Source organism: Falco punctatus (genome assembly GCF_963210335.1).
Source record: "Falco punctatus genome assembly, chromosome: 6".
NCBI classification, from domain to species: Eukaryota; Metazoa; Chordata; class Aves; order Falconiformes; family Falconidae; genus Falco; species Falco punctatus.
The window spans coordinates 5,578,174-5,599,819 of NC_137585.1; the positions used below are offsets into that span (position 1 = coordinate 5,578,174).

The 21,646-nt window shown below is 47.2% G+C and overlaps 1 protein-coding gene across 6 annotated transcripts in view; it reads left to right on the forward strand.

The window, feature by feature from the left end:
* Positions 1–21,646, forward strand: part of LSAMP (limbic system associated membrane protein) — a 1,038,741-nt gene that overhangs the window by 924,939 nt on the left and 92,156 nt on the right. For all 6 annotated transcript variants that reach the window (XM_080393375.1, XM_080393373.1, XM_080393376.1 and 3 more), the window contains one exon: positions 1,237–1,362. In XM_080393375.1, coding sequence (XP_080249501.1) covers positions 1,237–1,362 — 126 coding nt within the window. The remainder of the gene's footprint in view (positions 1–1,236; positions 1,363–21,646) is intronic.

The window sequence follows — 21,646 nt, forward strand, 5'->3', positions numbered from 1 at the left end:
GGGTTGTAAACAATATTCCAACGAATCCAGCAACACAGCTGGAAGTGGTGAGTTGCTTTCTTCAGGCTTCATTGCCTTTCCCCACCTAGCTGGTAGGCTGCTTTGCCTCAAAACGGCCATCAGCCACTCCTGCCAAGGAGGGGGAAGGCGAGGGGGGGGCTGCTGTCTGTTTACTCTGTGGTAAGCAAAGCAGAAAATGATGTTGTTTCATTCCTCGCTACACACAAATTCAGAAGCTGAAAATATATTTTAAAAAAATAAATTAGAAGTTTCCTTTTTAGTCAAACTCCCTCACCACCTCCAGGGTGTGAAGCATGGAAGCAAGACATGGGTGTGAGAGAGGAGAGACTGCAACAGCCTGGTCTTCTGGGTGGCCAATAATTGGCATCCTGCACACCTGGAAGTAGCTGTTCAGGTCCCAGCATGGTCACTTTGGTCCCATGACACAAACTCAGCTTGGAAGGTCTTTAAGGAGCCTGAATACCTGAGCTGCAGCTGGTGCTGTGACTCTTTAAAGACCTTGCCGTGTTTTTGGTGCTGTGTCATGTGAGGCGCCGTCAGCCAGAAGCTGCCTACTGTGGGCAGCCCACGGGGATCCCTCTTGGCTGCAAGATGTTGCAGAAACCTTCCTGCTGTCACTGTGGTGCCTTCCCTCACCAAATTCACATTAGCCACGGCGTGCATCCCCACTTCTCAACGGCAGCCACAACAGAAATAAGCTTAGCAGCGCTCCGATTCGATCCCCAGTGAGCGTTTGGTTACGTGGGCAGCAGAGCAGCTCCAGCATGGGCTCTGTCTGCCCCAGGGAAGCAGCGATAACCCATACACCCTCTGAGACAGTGCCTTGAGGCCCAGCACCCTGCAGGAGGAGGCAGAACTGTGGCTGGGACTGTTTGGAGTACTAGTTACCTGGGACAGTGCTTGGAGCCTGCCCACTTCTTCCGTGCAGCCTTGGAGCACTCGGGCAAGTTCTTAGGGGTTGTTTTATGAAGACCCCCAAACCTGTCTAAACACAAAGCATCGCAGTTGCAGCAAAGGCCGTTTCTACCTGCAGATCCTTAAAACAGCAATACATATTATTCTGACATAAATTCAGAAACCCGGGTCGCAATGAGGAGCGCAGCCTGTGAAAGGAGTCTGTGGCTGCCCCTGGTTAATGGGTGGGTGGGTTAATGAGACACAGGCTGCCCTCCAGGAGTCTGGGTAACAAGGTCCAACTTTCTTTTGTCTTCACAGTTCCACCAAAGATCTCCAATATCTCCTCGGACATCACCGTGAATGAGGGCAGCAACGTGACCCTGGTTTGCATGGCAAATGGGCGTCCTGAGCCTGTCATCACCTGGAGGCACCTCACCCCAACAGGTAAGAGTCTCAACTGGAGTAAACTGTGCTGGTGATTTCTGAACTGTACAGTAGTTTCCTTCTCTTCCAACATTAATAGAAAATGTCCGTAGCAATACAGGCAGCTGTAAAAAAGCGGCAAGATTCTTAAATGTACTGTAAGCCTGTTTTGCAGTGATTTCCCAGGCATGATAACCAAGTTGTCCTAGAGAACAAATTAAATTATCAGTAGATGCTCTACAGAACTGGACCTGTTATTCTGTTGAGTTTTGGTCTTCATCTAGTTGTGCCAATCTCTGCTGCTGGTAATGCACAGCACAGTGGTAGAGACAAAACACTGCTGGTGCCAGAGAGAGGGGAAAGGATTTCTGGTTAGATATTACATAGAAGAGGTTCGTTCTGAAAACCATGGAATTTGCTTCCCACTGATTTGCCTTAAAAGCCAGAGGCAAGCAGTGGCACAGGTGATTTCATATTACTCTCCACTTTGGCAGACAGCCTTCCTGTGTCTTGTGAGGTGAGTGAAGAAGGCATATGAGCTGCAAGATGAGCGAAGAGCAGAGTGCAGACGGAATAAAGGAGAACTCACCAGCTTTGTTCTGCTATCTAACTGTGCCTTACACACTCAGGGATGTGGCAAGCTTGGAAAGGAGTCCTTTCAGTAGTCAGACTCCATGGGGTTAGCAGCTTGGGTTGCGAGGAAACCTTCACCCCCTAAAGATTTATCAGTAAGACGGAAACAAGAAGTAGGTTTCTCTTGTATAATGTCCTTTGAGGAGAGAAGAACTCTTTACCTGATTTCTTTTGCTGTCAGATATTCTTTCATCTAATATGCATGAAGAAAGCATTGACTATATGTGAATAGTCTTCTGTGATACTTCCATATATACAAAGGGTTAAAGAGGGTTTGCGGCAGGCAGAGTACAAGCTTTCTGCATGTGCTACAGACGGCCAAGCTATCTACTGCAATTCAGCAGCCGGAAAAGGGCAGGACATTGCAGAAAGAAGGTTGGAGAGAGAGAAAGGTAGAATGACACATTGGAACAGAGCTCAGTCCAAGGGCTGCATCCAGAAGCCCCTGGATTTGGGGCCCGTGGTTCAGATTGGGGTTACTCAGATTTCCTGTCTCATCCCTTCAGCCAAACCAAAGTCCTCCTGAGCATTCACGTATATGAAAGCCAGATATGCAGTTTGTGTTTCTGGCCCATTTATTGCAATACCAAAAGAAGGAAGACTGGGAAAGGCTGCCAGGAAGAGGTGGGAGCAGAGCTGATGAGGGGAACATACTCTGTGGTGTTATCTTCACTACCTGACTTTCCTCTTAAGCTATTTTCAGCGTTAAGCAGCACTGTGCCATTTGCATATATAGGGAAGTAGAACCTGGGGTTTTTTAACCTTTAATCTGTATCTAGAACCTTCTAGCTCTGGCATTTCTGCTCTTAAGCTTTATTTCATCTCAAAGCTTCCATCTTACTGCTGCATCATCTTTCAGTCCTGCATCAAATTATTTCTTGTACTGAAGCAGGAGACACTCCCTAGCTATTCTGCCCAGCATTGTCCAAGGTGAGGGTGTTGCAACGATGCTGGCTTAAATCTTCATGAAAACTAAGGGCTGGTACACGAGGTGCATTGTTCAGAGCCGTAATAAGAAGATTCTTGTCCTGAATCATCGCTTTGGCTGCACGTTTGTGCTTTGTGCTGTTTTTTCCAGTTGTACCACCTACTCTGTTGTATCAGACAAAGACTTCTTTTCTCCCTTTTACAAAGGCTCCTCAGAGCAAATCTTCATTCTGGCTATCCCCTCTGGTGAGCAACAGGACTGGGGAATCCCGTCCGTGCTATGATTCCAGGGGCAGTTTTCCAGCGTGCCCCTTCATGCTTTTTCTCCCGTGCTGTGTGTCTCAGAGGTGTTGCCTTGTTAGCATCCCTCAGCACCATCTCACTGACTCCCTTCCAATCCATCCTCAGTCCCCCCCTGCCTGCCAAGCACCCCCTTCCTAACTGACTAGAGCGAGGGATGAAGGGCAGGCGGTCCCCAGTCTGTCACCTCCATGTCTCGCTGCTTGTTGTTCTCTCTCTTTTCCCCCATCTCAACCCATCTGCTATCTTTTATGGGTACAGAGGAACTGCTTTCACACAGACATCAGGTCTTTGAGCAGCATGTAACCCAATAAAGCACTTGTCCCAAAATGGGGGACAGAAGGGCTTCTTTTAAATGTTTTCCTTGAGGCTGACAGTTAATATAAATTCCAAATCTATTCCAGAGCCGCTGCAGTTAGAAACACGTCTTATCTTGGAATCTCCCTTTTCCAGAACTGTAAGGCATTTTGGCTCCATTTATGCTAGTTTTGAAGACATCTGCTATGTATCAAAGAGCTATTTTAGATCATTGTAAAAGTTCCTAAAATACATCTTTCTCCTTGGATTTTTTTTTTTTTTTTTTTTTTTTTTTTTTTGTGTGTGGTTAAACTCGTGACTGCAGAACTGGAAGAATGAACGTTATTGAGCTTGTGTAGGAGGCTTTGAATGGACAGGTTGTGAAATTAAACCAGCATTGGGGGGCGAGAGGGCCATATTACTTTTTCTTTGTGTACTCTCCTCAAGGAGTTCATTAGCGAATTTGTCTGCTGCTTCTTTCACTCATTGACTTCGTCAATAGGGTTTGTTGGCTAATTACCTGAGTTAGGACCACAGAAATGATTTATTTCTTGTTGGCTGGGAAGTGGAAGATGCAAATGCAAGAGGAAAGCAGTGTTGCTACTTAGGCAAAGAAGGCAGGGATGCATGTGATAGTTCATTTAAATGCTGCTGGGCCTCGGGAGCGGTTGTAGCCCGCTCATCTGCCTATCTGGGAAGTTAAAAAAATTGCTTTACAAAATGCTATATTGCTTCCTTTGCTGGTCCTTCGGTGAGCAGCTGAACTAGGCATTTTTCTCGCATCAGCTCTAAGTCTCCAAGGCCTGAAGAGATCCATAGGAAAAAAAATCTCCTTACCCTGTGAGATAGCTAAAGCGTGGCTGTGGTGGTTGACTGTAGCGCTGACACCTGGGAGAAAGGCCAGTAAGGGGAAAAACAATAATTCCAGTGGTAAATGACAATACAGATCAGCTTTAATTTACTGAAAGCAGGAATGCCATTCCTTGGGATGACGCAAGCCCTTGCTCTCCCATTCCTCTTCAGACGATTGACTGATTGCATTTAGACAGAGCAGGTGGAGGGGGTCAGCCGGACCCTTCCCTTCCCTATTGGACAGGCCGTTACGCTGAGGACGTTGGCAGCCTGCTCGGGCTGGCTGTGGGTAGCGCGATAGGCATTGCCTGGGAGCACAAAGAGCTCTGCCAGCCCTTCTCCTCCAGCCAGCAGAGCTGTCTTCTGGGACCACCGACGTGCAGCTTCCAGCAGCAGGCCAGCACCTCCCTGCTCCTATCGGATCACTTTCCTGTGATTCAGGACACAGCTGGGGGCTTATTAAGCTTGCTGTGCTCCATGACTTCTGCCATCCCAGTTTGTAATGGTAAGCCATGGAAAAGGGCGTAGCAGCCCTCTGAACTGGATTTGTCAGGAAACCGTGATTTGTTCAGGTGGAGTGGGGATGTGTATCGATGATTTCTGATGCAGACTACGTGAGTTAGCAGTTGTCAGCATTAAAAATATTTCACTTGGGGATGTGCTGCAGTCTCTCATCTCTTGAAAGGGACAAACCCCAGACTCTCCCCTCTGCGACTTCCTACAAAGAGTGGGTGTTACTCTATATTGCTTCTCCTTCATATTAACTCATAACTTACACAATCCGTGGCCCACAAAGGTATAGATTATTTTTTCCACACTGAATGCGGTCGCATCAAATTTCCAGTAATTGCACCACAGCCTGGACAGGGTCCCAGCCCAGGGCCACATACCGTTCATCACGCCGACACGTTCTGTGTGGGCTACCACAGGCAGCCTACCCGTCTGTGGCTAGTTATGTTAGGAGGTGCTCTGGTTTTGCTGCACCATGCACCAAGATAACAACTAACAGAGCCAAGAAAAGAATCCAGTAAGATAGTTTAGACATGATAGGCAATGAGCTTTTCAGCTCATCTTAGTTTTAGTTCACGTCTTTCTTGACTTATGTTTATTCAGGCTAATGCGACTTCTCCCTCCTCATAAGCTGCTGAGATCGCAGTCCAGAGGCTTTATCATTTATCATTCCTCATCTCTCCATCTTATTCAGAGCCACGCTAGATGCCTGGTTGACTGAGGAAGAGCTTCCTGGGAAAAATAAAGATTCATGTATGTTCATATTCTTATTGATAAACTCCCTCTCAGCAGAAGCCCTAAATATGGGCCCCATGTGAACTGGCTTAGCAACAATATGAACAGGGACAGTCGCATTACCAGAGGTTTCACTGCCCATCCTTCTGTCCTGGATGGGCAGACAAACACAGCAGGCAAAGGCAGCTCCTGTCCTGAGGAGCTTGTACTCAAGCTGACAGGAACAGTCCCATTCATGTTTCTGCTTCTTTCAACCACAAGGATGAAACCTTCCTGAGGGCCTTGCTCATGGGTGCTGTGGTCAGGGCCATGGGGTTGGTACCCATGTGTGGTGGCAGCCTGAGAGGTGGTGGCAGGGGGGACAAAGCACTATTGATCCCTGTGGGGCTCAGCTCAAGGTTGAACAATTGAGGCTTTTACTGGTTGTGCATAACCAGCTGAGGTGCAAACAATTCAGTTTTCCTAGAGCAGCTACAGAGCATGAAACCTGTATAAAATCACCAGGTATCTCATCCCTGATCCAACTTCCCAGCCTCAGCCCAGCAAGGCCGTTTGATAAAGAATAGTCTGGATTCTCCTAAATTCCACCTGACAGTCTGAAGATACCCACTTTGGCTCAGAGAAGGAGCTTGGTTATTACAGTGGTAATCACAGCATAAAACCCAGTCTAGAGCAAAGCAGATAAGTATTGATTGCAACACCCAAGTTTCATGTCACAGCATAAAATGAAAGGAGATGGGAAGGCTTGTCAAATATGCCAGTCTGATTCTCCCTAGAGGGTGCTAGAAATTCTCATTGAGTCTTAGAGAATTTACCATAGCCTGGGAAGTTTAGAAGGGATAGAGAATACAGAAGAGTGCCTGCATGCTCTGTGTAATTGAGATGGTATACATATAATATGTTTATAAACAGCTGTAGAACTCATTGCCATGGAAAGTTATTTAAAGACGAGAACTTGGCAAGACTCAAACAGTTTGTGTGTTCCTGAGGATAATGTGAACAAATCTGGATATTCTTGTTATTCACAACAAAAATACTGAAAAGGATGTTAAACCTCATGCTTTGGGGCTCAGTTACTAGAGATCAGGATGAGACCTAAACTGAAAGAGACAGATGATCTCACACCCCTGCTCACTCGTATCTTCCCACAGTGCATGCTGTTCTCCTCACGGGGCTGAACACTGAACGTGAGGGAAGCAGAGAGGTCTCTGGAAGCATGAGATCTAAGAGGGCCGAATGATTCACATGGACAACTTTGATCATTGTGTCCTCTGCTGGTTTGCTTCCCATTATGTCTAAGTCCAAAGCCTCATTACTGTGCTTTGTCTGGCACAGGAGAAGCCAGTTTATGCCCAAAGAAGATAACAAACAGAAAACCCTCAGCCAGAGTCACCACAAGTTGACCCTGTAGGCACTAGGTAGGTCACACCTAGTGAGAGGGAGATTTCCTGGTTATCTAAACCATTTGGATTTACCCTGCCTCTCTGCTGCACTCTTAAAACCTCAGTAAAAGAGTCATGAAGAGGAGTTTTGTTTGAGGTGGGGTGGGTTTTTTTGTTTGGGTTTGGTGTTTTCTTTTGTTGCATTACTGTGCCAGCTCTTCTCATGTCACAACCTTCCCACCCTCTAACTACCTTTGCCTGATGAGGAAATTTAAGATTTACAAGGTACTTGTTTGACCCTGCATTTTAGGATGTTGGAGGCAACTGATGATTTTTTTAACGAGGTTCCTTTTTCCTCCTTTTTTTCCCCCACCTTGCATCCTCAGAATACTCTCTGGCAAAAAAATGTGGTCTCATCTTCCACCTTTCACTTTGCCTCTTATACTCTCCCAGTTTGTTTTAGGACCCTTTTCTGTTGATGTCTTTTTCTCTTTTAGTCTAGTCTTCATCTTATTGAACATTATAGGTAAAAATAAAGAAAAGGATGCTGGCTCACAAAAAGCCTGGGAAACAAGCCAAAGTTTCAACTTCTTCAGGGCTTCTCCAGAAGGCATCCTAAGTTGTTTAAACCTCTCTTTGCTTCCCATTTCTCCTGGCTCCATATTTTTCACTTTTTTAGAAGTCCCCTCTTCTTAGTGCATAGCCCACAAGCAGGAGTGCCCCTGCCCCCTTCCTCATCTATAATAAATTTAAATCCTGAATGTGCTGTCTGCCCAGCACACTGGAGGGCTTTGATTGTTCCTTCTGTGCCCAGAGACACTGAACACTGTGCAGAGATCCCTCCAGTTGTAGCCGAGCCCCTTTTGATTGCTGTGGTCTGTGATGCTGTTTCAGTACAAACATTGATGCTGCATGAAACACTCATTTTCTTAACAGTTTCGATTTCTCTCTGCTGCCCCATGGCAGAGAGGGAGAGCAAAGCCATGTGAGTATTTTGGTATTCTGGGAAATAGGTAAATAAGGCTGCTGTGAGGAAGGAGTTTGCCCTGCTGCCTCCAGCACTGGTTGGAGGGGAACATCTGGAGTCTTCTGGTCAGTGCTTGGCTGCTCCACCTCTGGCAAGATTTTCTGTGATGCTGCTGACAAGATGTGGCAGTTGTGTACCAAGTCAGTGGTCTTCCTGCCAGCTAGAAATGCCACTCTTTGCAGCAAGCTGGAGTCTGGTAGAGTTGCCTCCATTTTTCCTTCTCCCAGATGGTAGCACTTGTGGCTGGACATGGTGTTAGCGTCTTTTCTATGGCATTTTAAAGGTTGAGCTGGTTTGTGTCCATATGAAAACTTCCATCCGTCTACAGAGGAGCAGCTGTTTCTAGTTCACTGCATGCTGCAATGTTGCTGTCTGTGCAGTGCGGTGCAGTCGTTACCTCTGCCCTCCAGGCTAGGGCTCCTCAGTGGGGACGTTCCTGTTTAGTAGGGACATTCAGGAATAACAAGCTTCTTTCTCTCCTCTCCTTTCATGAGCTAGTCTTGAAGGATCCCAGAGGGCTGGAGATGAGAGTGAGAACTGGGCACCCCAGAAGATGAGAATTCAAAATTTTCAATGTTTAATGTTGACAGGAAAAGGAATCGCCATACGGTACCATAAGTAGGATCTCAGCAGCAGGTTGATGAACCTTACCGAATTCTCCACCATTCCCACCAGCACAAATCCATTGAAATCAAGGGACTTTTCTGTCATGACTAGGATGAAAAGAGGAGAGGTCAGCTGCCTGCCCTGCCTACCATGATAGATGCTGTCCATCTTGCCCTCCTTCCTACCAGCCTTGTGCTCCCAACCTGCGATCAAGCACTCTTGTATCCAACCTATATGTAGTCAACTACAGAAAAACAAATTGTCTGGCGAGAATGTTAATGAGTGCAAGACACTGAGGCGTGTGTGTTATCGTGTCTCCCTCTAGTGATCTGAACTCACAAGTCTGCTTTGGGTCTCTTGTGCTTGGAGTTACTCCTTTGGTGGCAGAGGTTCTCTGGGCTCACAGGGGCAAAAGGCTGGTCCTTTAGGACTGGGTCCCATTTCCCCTGCCATCTGGAGGTCATATTCCCCACTGGCAGCTCCATGTTTACAGCTGTAGTTCGCATCTGAAAATTTAAATGTGCTTGTAAAGATACAGAAAGGTTGAGTGTGAATTAAAGAGAGAAAAAAATTCATAGCATTTAAATTTAAGACTTTCAATTCAAACATCCTTAAGAAAGCTATCCTTAGGAAGAAAACGGAGAGGCTGAGTTTTTCCCCCCCTTGTAGCTGTAATCTATAAATACTTTCACTTTAGGCAAGCATATTTCTCACTGTCTTCACAGTAGGAGAGAGATGCACTAATAAAAGGGGAAAGTTAAGGTAGTAGCTTATAGCTGTTCCCTGCATATTTTTTTTTTCATTTAGAGAGAGAGACTTCACCATTTTTGTAATTATGCGTGTTAAAGTGGCTTCAACCGATTGCAATGACTTCACTGACTTCAGTACCCGATATATTCCGCACTGGAGCCAGAACTACTGTCTCCCCTTGTCTAAGGACCCCAGTGAGCATGGATGACAGCACCTACTGCGGCACACGGGTCCTGCCAGGACAGTGTTTTCTGGAGGGAGTTTTCTGCACAGCCCCCAAAGCCTTCACCCCTTCTGGCTTCTCCCACACGATCATCTGGCTGCCTTTTGCCTCTGCCTCCACCCCCACGCCAATCCCACCGATGAAGCCACTTGGCTTATATATTTCCCAGCTCTAGTGACTGGGAAATAGTGAGAGAGAACAAGGGTGCAGGGAGAAGCAAGACTATTTTCAAGAACCTCCTGTACAGAGATAGACCTAGGGCAAAGAACAAGTCAGTTTTGGGGGGAAGACATGCCAAACCTGCTTGCCGTGAGGACCGCAGCAAGGTCAGGTGTCATTCAGCCTCCTGCAGCGGGGAGCCTCTCTCCCAGGTCTGAATACAGCTGTAGTGGAAGTGGGAGTCTCCCAGCTGAAGCCAGTGAGCTATTTTGGTAACGCAAGGCTGAAACAGGCCCAGGCACTGTGAACACTTGTGCTCTTTTTCCTTCCTCAGCCTCCTCTGTAAGCATTTCAGAGATGTGGCTTCACAACATCCCTCCCTTTTCTGGATGAAGAAAAACATTAGAGACTGAAAACATGATGCAGGGTGTTGTGGTTTTTTGTTTGTTTGTTTGTTTTTTTTAAGAGGTCCATGTACAAAAGTGTTGTTCTTATTTCTTCTTCAGTTACTTCTTTCTAAACAGCAGCTGAAAAATATGCCTTTTCTCATGTACTCTGTATTTTTTCATGCACTGGCTGAACAAATCATCCTTTCTCATAAACTCGCAGTGAGTGCCCACCGCAGTGTCACTGCAGCACGGGAGCAAAGCAGGCAGCAGCGAGGAGGCTGGGAGGGGGTGGTGGGTGCAGGCCCCCCCCAGGGGAGCGAGAGCTGCTGTCTGATGCAGCCTTTGCAGTTCACGCCCCGTTTGGGGTGACTTGAGCCATTTGAAAGATGTGCATATTCTTGCCACAGGATCAGTGCAAGCTGCAAGCAAGAAAAGTGTGACGCAGGTAATGATGGCCTGGGAAAGGCGTTGATGGTGAGAGATTTCAGCCGCATTGACTGAGGGCTGTGGCAGACTGGAAGGGTCATGGCGTGAGGACAGGACCACATCCATGGCACACTGGCATGGGCAGCTCATAGAGTCCACATCTTGTCCTGGCTTGTGTCCCAGGCAAGGCACCATGGAAATGAGCCAGTCTGGGGTAGGCAGAGGGAAGAGCAATGCAGCCTCTCAGGGGGTCCCTAGGTTCCTCTTGGGGGTACCTGCGGGTCACTGCCCTGTTGTATGGGCCTGGTTGAGGGCAGGGTCATCTTAGTCCATGTGCCATAACGGTCAGCATACGTTGTTGCCACCATCCTTACCTGCTGTGCAGCTTGTGGATCTGTGAAAGCCACACACGAGTATGCAGGTGCACACTGCCCTATGCATTATTTGTGAGCGTTTTGCTTTGTGTTCATTTGTATGTTCACCATGCTGCTGTCTGTGCGTGCATTTTGCTGCACAGGTAAGCTTTTTGATGTTTACCAGCCTTATCCAGCAACCCTTAATGGTAGAAGTGTGCAACACAGCAGTTTCACAATGAAAATTTTAACCATAAAAAATAAAAGTAGAGGAGAAGACAGTATCCTGAGTGATACTGTACCTGCCGTCCTTTGGTTGTGCAGCATGTCCAAAGCCTGTCTGTACCGCCTGAACTGCAGCTGCATGAAGGGGACAGAGAATAAGTATTTGTAGTGTCAATCATAGTAAGAGACAAAATTTCAGAAATTCCTTGAACTGGAGGAGCTCAGATCAGGCTCCAAACTTTGCATCTTCAGCCTGTCTCTGACACGTCCACTTATATCTCCTGCATTTATCTCTGCTGTACTTGGGCATATTCCAAGCAGATAAATAATTGGTTCCTGCTTCTGTCTCCCCTTCTCCCCAAGGGACTTAAAGTTAATTTGTGCTGACTGTTAGTCTTTGAGTATGTGGTGGGTTGACCTTGGCTGGCTGCCAGGTGCCCACCGAGCCACTCTATCACTCCCCTGCTCAGCAGGACACGGAGGGGAGAAAATAAGGTGGAAGAAACCTCATGGGTCAAGATAAAGGCAATTTAATAAAGCAAAAGCAAAGGTCATGTGTGAAAGCAAAGGAAAACAAAAGATTTATTCTCTGCTTCCCATCAGCAGGTGATGTCCAGTTACTTCCTGGGAAGCAGGACTTTGGTACACATAGCAGTTGCTCCAGAAGACAAACAACATAATAATGAATGACCCCCCTGCCCCCCTTTCTCTTTGCTTTTATTGCTGAGCAGATGTCACATGGTATGGAATATCCCTTTGGTCAGTTTGGGTCAGCTGTCCTGGCGATGTCCCCTCCCACGATCTTGCCCACCCCCAGCCTACTGATGAGGAGGAGATGGAGAGACAGCCGTGATGCTGTGCAAGCGCTCAATAGTAAAAGTAGCTAAAATACTGGTGTGTTACCTACACCTTTCTAGGTACCAATACACAGTGCAGCACTGTGAGGGCTGCTGTGGGGAAAATTAACTCCATCTCAGCCAGACCCAATACAGGATAGAGCCTCCTGGTGCGAAAGGAAGTCAGGGCATGCACAGGTAGAGGTGCTCCTTGCACTGTGCAATTGTAAATGGCCCCCTTTCCTGCAGGGAGATCTGCAACCACTTGACTGCTGTGAGGAGGATTCCTCGTAGCTCTTGGGAGCTTTCCAGGGGGCAGCGCAGGTGGATATGTGAAGCCCACGCTCCCTAGATGTTCCTTCAGCCAGCCCCAGCTCAGAAGCCTGAAGCTGCTTGTACCATAGTTTGGGTGAAATACAGCCCTGTGGAGAGGCGAGTCATCCCATGTGAGAGGCTGGTTGTGCCCCAGGGAATGCCAGGGGGGGTCTTGGAGCCCATGCACAGAGCAGCATCTGTAAGGGACTTGGGGACAAAGAAAAGTCACATTTGCCATGCAGTGTCTCCTGTGTGAGACCCAGGGAAGATGAGGGAAGAAGACTGTTAACTCGAACAGACAAAAGTAATTAGAGGAGAAAAATAATAGATTAATGAGCAGCCAGTGTCAGGGGAACTTATTAATTATCAGTAGAGGATTTCCTTCAGTGTGCAGGCTGGCCGAGGGCATGCAAGATAGCAACCAAAACTTTAGTCCCGTTTAAGGAAGCTGCTAGGGAATTAGTGGCACTCCGTGTCTGGAGGGCAATAGCAGAGGTTGAGTTAAATGCTTCCTTTGAGTCTCCTGTTATGTGTGGCTGGGGGGAGGGGGGGGGGGATCTGGGAAATGCGAGATTGTATCTAACTGATGTTAATAATGGCTCAATAAAAATGCTCTGATAAGAACACATTAAAGTTGCACAGTTAAGCACCCACAAGCCAGGTAAGGTGAGATTTAAGGTTACAAATGCAACCTTAACTCTTCTCCTGCTGAGTGCACCTTAGCAGGCAGCCTCTAATTAAGGGGCATCAAGCTATTTCTCAAGTCATATATCATAACATTTGTTAATGCTCTTTTCAACTTTGGACAGGTGCACACAGTGACTTCTAATATTGTGGTTTTGTCTGCCTGTGCCTGGTGAAACAGAATCCATTTTAATTATGGCACTGAGAATACTGCATCAGTTGTGCTTGAACCAAACACGGTGGTTTAGACACAGGGTCCATTCAGACTGTCCGGATACAGGGCAACCTACCATCCATTCTCTCAGGTCACCATTTCGTGTGTCAGAAAGCAGCAGGCATGGAAGATGTTGACATTAGCTGCAAGTAGTGTTGAATGCAGGGTTTTCCTTTCTAAGGACTGATTTTGGCTCCTTTAGCTCAGCATACTGTGTTTTTAACCTAGTTGCATTACTGAAGCATTCAGACTGCTCACAGGGTGAGATGTTACTCTGTCCCATCAGACCATGCCACGAAATATGCCTTTCTTCTCTCATCCAGGAGGTAACTGCTCACATATCAATGTATCTTCCTTTTAGCACTCCTACATTTACAACGTGGAGTCTCATTGCATGTACAATAGCTGTGATATAATAGTAAAGAGGGAGAATATAAAGGGCAAATCGTTCTTGGGGAACATTACAGAAGGGAACAGATTCAATGAGTTTAAACCACACATTGTAGACCTGAGATCCTTCCTTGCTAGTAATGCTGAGTGGTTAGGCTGCCCATTGAACACAGAGTCCTTTCAGAGGAAGCCATCCGTTCTGCTGTGTAAGTCCTTGAGTAAAGCCTCTCCCCTTCCCCACATACCCTTGCTGCAGTACACGTAGATTTCTCATAAGTCTCCATCCACGTATCGGCAAACACGACCTTGCAGCACCCTCTGCTATCCCACTGCTCGTCTTTGAAGCTACGTAGGGAGGCCTGCTTTGGTTGCATTTGAAGCAAATACTCAGCACTGTTGGACTGTGAGTGTCATCAGATCTGTGAGTTGAGGTGCAGACTTGCATGTGAGAGCATCTAAAGCAGTCAAGTTTCCCTGAGCTTTATTTTTTGCATTGTGGATCGTTGTCCAAGGAACAGATCGGGTATCAGGAATGGCAAAGGCAAGGGCAGCAGCTTTAGCAGCAGCCAGAGATCTGTAGATATTTTTAAAAGGTTTCCAAATGCGTATTCAGTTGTCCCCAGAAGAAACCGTCGTGTTGTGAGAGCTGTCCCTTAGAGGCAGGTGCGGGCTGGTCAGCAAGGAGCAGAAGGTTACACGTGAAAAGGAAAGGTCACATAACCCCTGGTGGCCCTGCAGGAGACAGGCACTGGCTGGCCACAGGGGAACAGGGCTGACGTGCAGGGTAGGAGAGAACAACCGCAAGGAGGGAAGGTAGAGAATTTCATAGAAAGCCCCCAGAACGGTGAAATATGCTGATTAATTTCCACAGACCTGCCTGGATCTGAAGTGAGCTAAAAATTTCCTCACTCCGAGACTTTGGGGATCACTGAGCAGAGTTTGTTTAAAAGAAATGAGCTTCATCTGAGAGGTTTTGCAACTTGTGCTAATGAGAGTCTGTCTGTCAAACTTAAGTGGCATCAAGTGACTCAGAACAAGGGCTCTTGGGCGTTAAATGGTTCCTACCAAATACCAAGCCCATTACCATGATTGGCTGTTGTAGCCCTCTAAACGGCAAAAGTGATTAAATTGGTCGTTATGAAACACTAAAGATGCATAATTATGAAAAATAAGGCTCAAGTAAGAGGAGATTTCATCTCACTCACTGCTTTGTATCTCAAGGAGGAATCAACGTAGAAATGTTTTAAAAGCAGCCAAGGGTTGCCCCTTGTCTGGTTTTCTCCTGACAGTCTGGGAATCAGGGCTGTGTTTGGAAGTGAGGGTGTTTCTCCAGCCCTGACATATCAGCTGGAGACTGAGCGTCCCAAGTCCCCCTCTCTGCATAAGATTGTGTTTCTCCCTCGTTGGGGAGGCTTTGGCTCCCTCCCTGCTATCCCTCACGCCTGTACTCAGAGCGAAGTCATCTTTTCTTGGTAATGTGCCACGGGATACACCTAACCCGTCTGGCTGCGTGGAGCGATGAGGTGTGAACGCGTTGGGTCCCGTCAGGAGGGAGAGCACAGCCAGAGCTACTGAAGCCACAGCAGAGTGGTGTGTGACCTTGCGTGGTCAAGGGAGATGATGCTGGGCAGGGGCAGCTCGGAGTCAGAACTATTGAGATATTTTTTTCAGCAGGAAAAACTGCTGTGGGAGTCCTTAAGCTGCTACCAGTGCCAAGCAAACTCAGCTCTGCCCGTCTCTCCCTCTGGTGTGCTAAGGTGAGGTCCAGGACACAGCTTTCCTTGCTCCACCTGCCACATCAGGCACTCCTGCCTGGTCTGGAAGGGGAGGACGTATGTCCTCAAAGTGTCAGGTTCAGGCAGTGCCACACGTACGGGCACTAATACATTTTCTCGTCCTAGGAAACCCTCAGCTGCCCCAGAGGGCTGTTCTCCATGCCGTGCAGAGGGGCTTTCTAGCAGGCAGTTTAACAAAGGTCGATGGCAAAAATGAAGCGTCAGGTCTTCTGTCACTGGCTTTTGGTCACTGTGTTCGAGAGGGCAGGGGGCACGGGGTATCCATGAAACTCTCTGCAGGTGGGCAGGGGGGTTGAATAAAGACTTGCAGAGCTGTTACACGTCTTTGAGCTTAGGGCGTTGTAGGGGCGTTGGGGGAGAGGGTTGCGAAGTTCTGCTGGTGAAAAACGGGAGTCCTTTTGCCTTCAGTAGTGACTCTGGAGATGCAACCAGTGCTTTGCAGCCTTCCTGCTCTCCCAGCCCTGCCTCCCAGCAGGGCCGGTACCCCTCACTCTTGCTTTGGAGCACCCCTCAAGTGTTGTTCTCCCATTGAAAGGCTGCAATAGCACCAGGCAGAGAGCAGAACATGTGCATGGGGTTTCTCCAGCACAGCTCAGTCAGCCCAGACTTTCTAAAACTCTAATGTTCCCTGCTTGCTGCACAGGCCTTCAGCAGAAATAGAGTATTTATTCATTCTACTTTCTTTTTAGTTCTCTCCCTCTTTGGTGCCATCCCAGCCCTAGAAGAGTTTTATAACCTCCTTAGAAAGAGTAATAATGGTGCTGAGTTATTCACAGCCTCTGGGGCCCTCCGCTCTCCTTGGGTTGCTGCACTTCTCTCTAGGTGAGCGCTAGCAGAGTCACTGAGCACAAGTCCTTGTTTCTTTTATTCAAACTAAGTGGTCACAAGGGATATGCGGGTATTTAAGTTCCCTGATTCCTGCATCAGATACTTAATGTACCAGCAGTTTCTACCCAAAACTCTGCTGACCATTCGTCTCCCTCGTCTATCTGTCTGTCTTGCTAATGTTGAGTATCATCCAGGAACTTAATTGTATTGCAAATTAAATGCCTTTGCAAAACGATTGGACGTTGCTTGGTATCCGAGTATGTAATTTAAGGCATTAATCACTTTTAAGAAAATACTCTGTGTGTGTATCATTTATGGCATTATTCCTATCCCAGAAGACAATGATTGTCTGCGTATGTATGTGAGAGCGTGTGAGCCGTCTTGGTCAGCTGATTTGCCGTATAAAATTGTCTTCTGTCCAGTGCTGCTGTGGCTGCTGTAGTCAAAATAAAATGTGCCACGGTCTTAAATGGGAAGCCAAGTACCTCTGCCTTTTGAAGAAATTGCATTCTTCACAGAGATTAAGTTGCAACACACCTCTTGGCACCTGCCCATGCCTCCGAATCTAGGCTACTCAGCCAAACTTGATCTGTCTGAAAAAGTACTTCTCCTAACTTAAACCGAGTTGGAAGCATCCTGAAAAGTTTCAGACCGCTCTTGAGGTGTTGAACAGAGGACCATTTCTGTAAATGGATTTACTTCATTACTTAGATGTTTTTCTAACTTTTTTCATGGCTTCTTGTAATTTGCACGCAGTTGGTGGCTTAAATCCCCAGCTGTACTGGAAAAGATTATTCTCTGTAAGGGTGAATGTTTTTCATGAGTCCTGGTTATGGGGATTCAGAGGTATTTCCGTATTGCAGCTCTCTTCTGGAAAACACTGTGACCACTATGAAATTTCTTGCCCACACAGTAGCTTGTAGGCATTTTAAAAAGTTTACATTTAAAATTCTTCCAAAATGCTGCATAAAATTGTCTAAGATTTCCCATCATATTGGCCTAGCTTGTGCTAAAATACAGTAGGGTTGTGGTTGCCATCATCTGTGAACTTCACACTACGTCTGTGTGTAACAGGACCCACATCACTGAAGGGTTAAACTTTCTCACTCAAAAACGCTTCCCTGCAGGAAAAAAAAAAAAAAAAAAAAAAAAAAAAAAACCAAAAAAACAACCAGCCCAGAAGCCTCAAAGTCCTTAATTTGTGTTCAGGGAACAGTTTTTCAGGAAAGTATGTATTACCGAGCTTGGAGGGGAGAACGAGTCAAAAACTGAGCTGGGTCTCACATGTGGAACCTTTTCCCAGCAATTTCTCATCTTATAATTTGGTCTGTGGGGCCCAACTGCATTTTAATCAGTTGCTCTTGACAAGGATAACTTTGATGACAAGAAGTGGGGTGGGGGCAGGGGGGAAACTCAGTTATATAATCGGGGTTGTTTCCGTATAGTTTGGAAAGGCCTCAAAGCTTCCTCAAAGGGAACAGCCTTCGTGGGCAGGATGTCAGTGCCTGGAAATTGTATGGGAATTGTACCTAAGCAGGGAGGTTGCACATTTCCAGCCTAAGAATGAATATCCTAGTAGCAAGTGTTGCCTTGTGACTGTGGTCTCGTGTTGCTGATCTTTGTCGCATCACTCTGTTTTGCCTGTAGGTTGTCCCTCCCCTTGACAGCTCCTCTTTTTGATCTAGTGGTTATACATTGTCAGTATCTCTAGGAGGGAATGTTGCAAATTTCCTGTTTCCCCCTCTCAAACCATAGCTTGGAAATTCAACTTTAAGGTTGTAAACAGAATCCACTTGGACCCATCTTCGCATCGCTATGCAAATGGTGTGCATCATCTCTAAGATCCTGGAAATAGGTTCACAAGGAGACAGCTTCATTCAGGAGGGCTAACCAGAACAGATTTTCTGCAAGTGGCTTTAAATGTAAAAGTACTGTCAAAATACTAATGTTAGCGAAGGCTACTCTTTTAGATGGCTAGTCTACAAACCCAAAGACCAGACCACTGTTGTTTACTAGACATCAGCCTAGTAGAGGTGAGCACATGGCGAATAACCACATACCAAAGCAATCCCCCTGTTCCTTGACTGTCCTTTTTCTGACCATTTGTAACGTAGACTCCTTCCTCTCCAGAATTCCCCAGGTCAGGAAAAGAAAATGGAGTGAAGTACCCTTGTCAATAGCTCTTCCGTCAAAGCCTGCCTAATTTATATGCAGGCAATAACTAAACGATGCCTGTGGGGAAAGGCAGCAGAGACAGGGCTGGTTGAGCAATTTTAAGCAATCCTTTCCAATATGCATTTTTCAGTGTTCTGAAGGCCATTTTAAAAGGTAACTTAACTTTAAATTCCTAGGCTTGCAAAAGTGCGAAGGAGCAGGGTTATTAAAACCGTGCAACCCCTGTAAGCTTCTGAAAGAGAGTGCAGCTTGTACTGGGGTGTCGTGCAAGAAGACAAGAATATTTGCTGTCTCAGTATGCTCTTCCCTAGCAGGGTATGGCAGTCTCCAAAGCGTTTGCCCTATACACGTGGGGCTCGGGACAGGAGTGTTGCTGGAGCCCCTCCTCATGCCAGGAGGTCTGGGGGCTCTGAGAGTGAAGGAGCAGTAGTTGGCAGAGAGCTAGGAAGAAGGCTGCCTTACATGATGCCTGTCAGAAGCAGGAACCCAGCATGCTGGTGTTTACGAGCACCATCTCAAGGATGTGCTCCATCCTTGGACATCCAGGACACCAAGACTGAGGCTTCCCCTGCTTCTGCTTCGTTAGCTTATTAAATAAGCATTGCTGTGGGAGTCAAGGCTGAGCAGGCCTGAAGACTGAGCCTCCCCCAGCCACTGGATGTCTTCTGCACTTCGCTCTCCTCCGCTTTCCAAAGCAATGAGGAGGAAGCCCCTCCTCTCTCTGCAAACATAAAACATCTCCATCAATCTTGGTGGTTGTCACAGGCCATATCCCCACCATGCCACAATGCAGCTGCCAGAGATGCTCTCCCCTCCTCTCACCACCACCCTGCACTGGGAATCAGCTCTTCTCCCTGTATCCATATCAGAAACCAATATTCATAGCCTCTTCCTACCTTTCCCCTCTTGGTGCTGGCAGCAGCTCTTCCAACCCTTTCCTGTGCTTGAGATACCTACCACAGTAATGGGATCCTCCTGCAAGCTCTTTAATTGAAAGGAATTTCTGTCTGGCCTGGAGATGTCAGGAGGCTGACGGAGACGTGTTTCTGTAAAATGAGGCTTGATCTACAGAGCAACAGGCAGTGTCTGGATCACTGAGAATCCTTCACACTGGCTGGCTGCAGCCAGCTTTTGGATGGGGGATATTAATTAAGATGCAGCTGTCAGGGTGTGGGTGCTGGAGACCCCTCCAGCTCTGCTGCCAGCCCTTCCTCCACAGCTCTGGCCTGCGAGGTGCCATGGCTCCCTTTCCACTTGGCGCTCCCCCGTGCCTGCTGTGCCACTTCCATTTCTGATTCCCATCAATTTGAAACAGAGCCCTGCTGACCGTGCTGACCGCTGCTCATACATCTCCCGGCATGGTTAATAATAATGGCCTCTGTGGGAAATGATGGGCTGAGACAGGGAAAGGACATAATGATGCTCTGGCTGGGGTAGGCAGAAAGAGGAAAGTGAAGTGACAAGCAGCTAAACAGCAAGAGAGGGGTGTGATGATAAAAACAAACAAACCTGCAAATGTCTAAAACCCCACAGCAACAGCATCCCTGAAACAAATAGAGAGAGACAAGCTTGTGTCCCTGAGGGAGAGAAGAGGGGGAAGAGAGAGAGGGAGAGGGAGAGGAAAGCGAGCAGAGAATCGGCCAATAATTGAAATGGCATCAGGGAAGAAAAGAACTGGAAAGCACAGACAGGCTTGGAATTGGCAGGTGGCAAAGAAAGAGGATGAAAGACTGAGGGAGAGAGCACGAAGGAAGGAAGATGTGGGTGTGGAGAGTGAAAGGGAAAAGCGGAGGGGATGGTACATGTGGAGCTATCCAAAGAAAATGGATGCAGAGTGGGAGCTGGGGAAGCATGGAGGGGAAGAGAGCCATGCATTGGCAGAGGAGGAAACGCAGAGGTGAACTGAACCAGGGCAGAGAAGGAAAACAAAGTATTTGGGGTTAGAAAGAGGGAAGAAAGAACAAAGCAGTGGGAGAAAAAGAGTTAAAGAAGAGCAAGTTAAAGAGCCCCAGGTCTACGCTGTTAAAGTTCACCAAAGAGGCACAAAGAACAGGGTTTGGAAACACAGAGCACCTCTTGGTACCTGCTTCTCCAGGGCTCCACCAGTCCCCATCAGCTGCTTGGGATTGCAGGGAAGTGCTTCTTGGTTTTGAATGAGCAGAATTTGATTTGATGGGCAAGGTTTTGGCCCTATGCTGCAGCCCTAGCACTCGTAGCGCAGAGCAGGCAGGTTTGCTGTAGGTATTATCTCCATAGCAATGAACGGCACCCACAAGGAAAGCAGCAGGCATCTCTTCATCGGGCAGATCAGCTGCTTCCCCGCTCCGTGTTTGCTGGTTAATTGTCTCTAGCACCTGACCCCGCGCAGGATGTTTCCTTCTGTTGGTAAAGCAGATCAATGCTGACATCGTGCAGCATCCGAGATTTTTCTCTCAGTGCAAACAGTTGCTGCTGCCCTTGGCGCTCATCAATAACCAATTATGCGATCATCTGTGTTTTCTGGCTCACTATTTTTTACCCCCACACAGAGGAAATCAGAGAAGATGGTTAAATTTCCTCTCCATAATTTGTGTCCCTCGGCTGTAGCTGGGATGAAGCGGAGTGGCAGTTGTTTGAACAGGAGTGCTCTTGCCGTGCAGTGGGGAGGTTAGCCAAAGCGCAGGGGGGAGCTGTGGCTGCCCAGGAAGGGGTGTGTGGGCAGGTCTCTGGCAGGGTTCGTCGCTCATCATCACGCAACACATCGACACGGGTTCATCACATCATGAGCTGCTCACATGCTCAGTACGTGAAGGGTGTTTTGCAAGCGATCCTTGGTGGTCCTTCACTGAAACGCTAGTACTCGCGTCCTGGGTTCTGCGCTCACATTTGTCCCTGCCCTCCTGTGTAGCACTGTATAAGCCAGAGATCTTTCTGTGCTCCCATTTTTTTCCTGAAAGACATGTCTCCATGACACCAACCATGAGAATTTTAGATTTGATGTACTTCTAAGGCCCTCCGCTCTTTCTGATGGGATGGAACAAATAGGTATTTATAGTAAACACAAAAATGTTTTAGGGTTGGGTTACAGGTGCAAATACATGTACAAATATGGAGCTTGTTTACTTCAGGTATTCCACAGCATTTGTCAAACTGAGTCACTGGGGTTCCTTCAGGGTAAGGCATGAGAATAAGTCAAAAAAGAAAACACATAAATACATTTTTTGAAGATCTGCATCAATATGCATGGAACTTTTTTTTATTGCTACCCTTTTCCCCAGCTTTTTTCCAATTCCT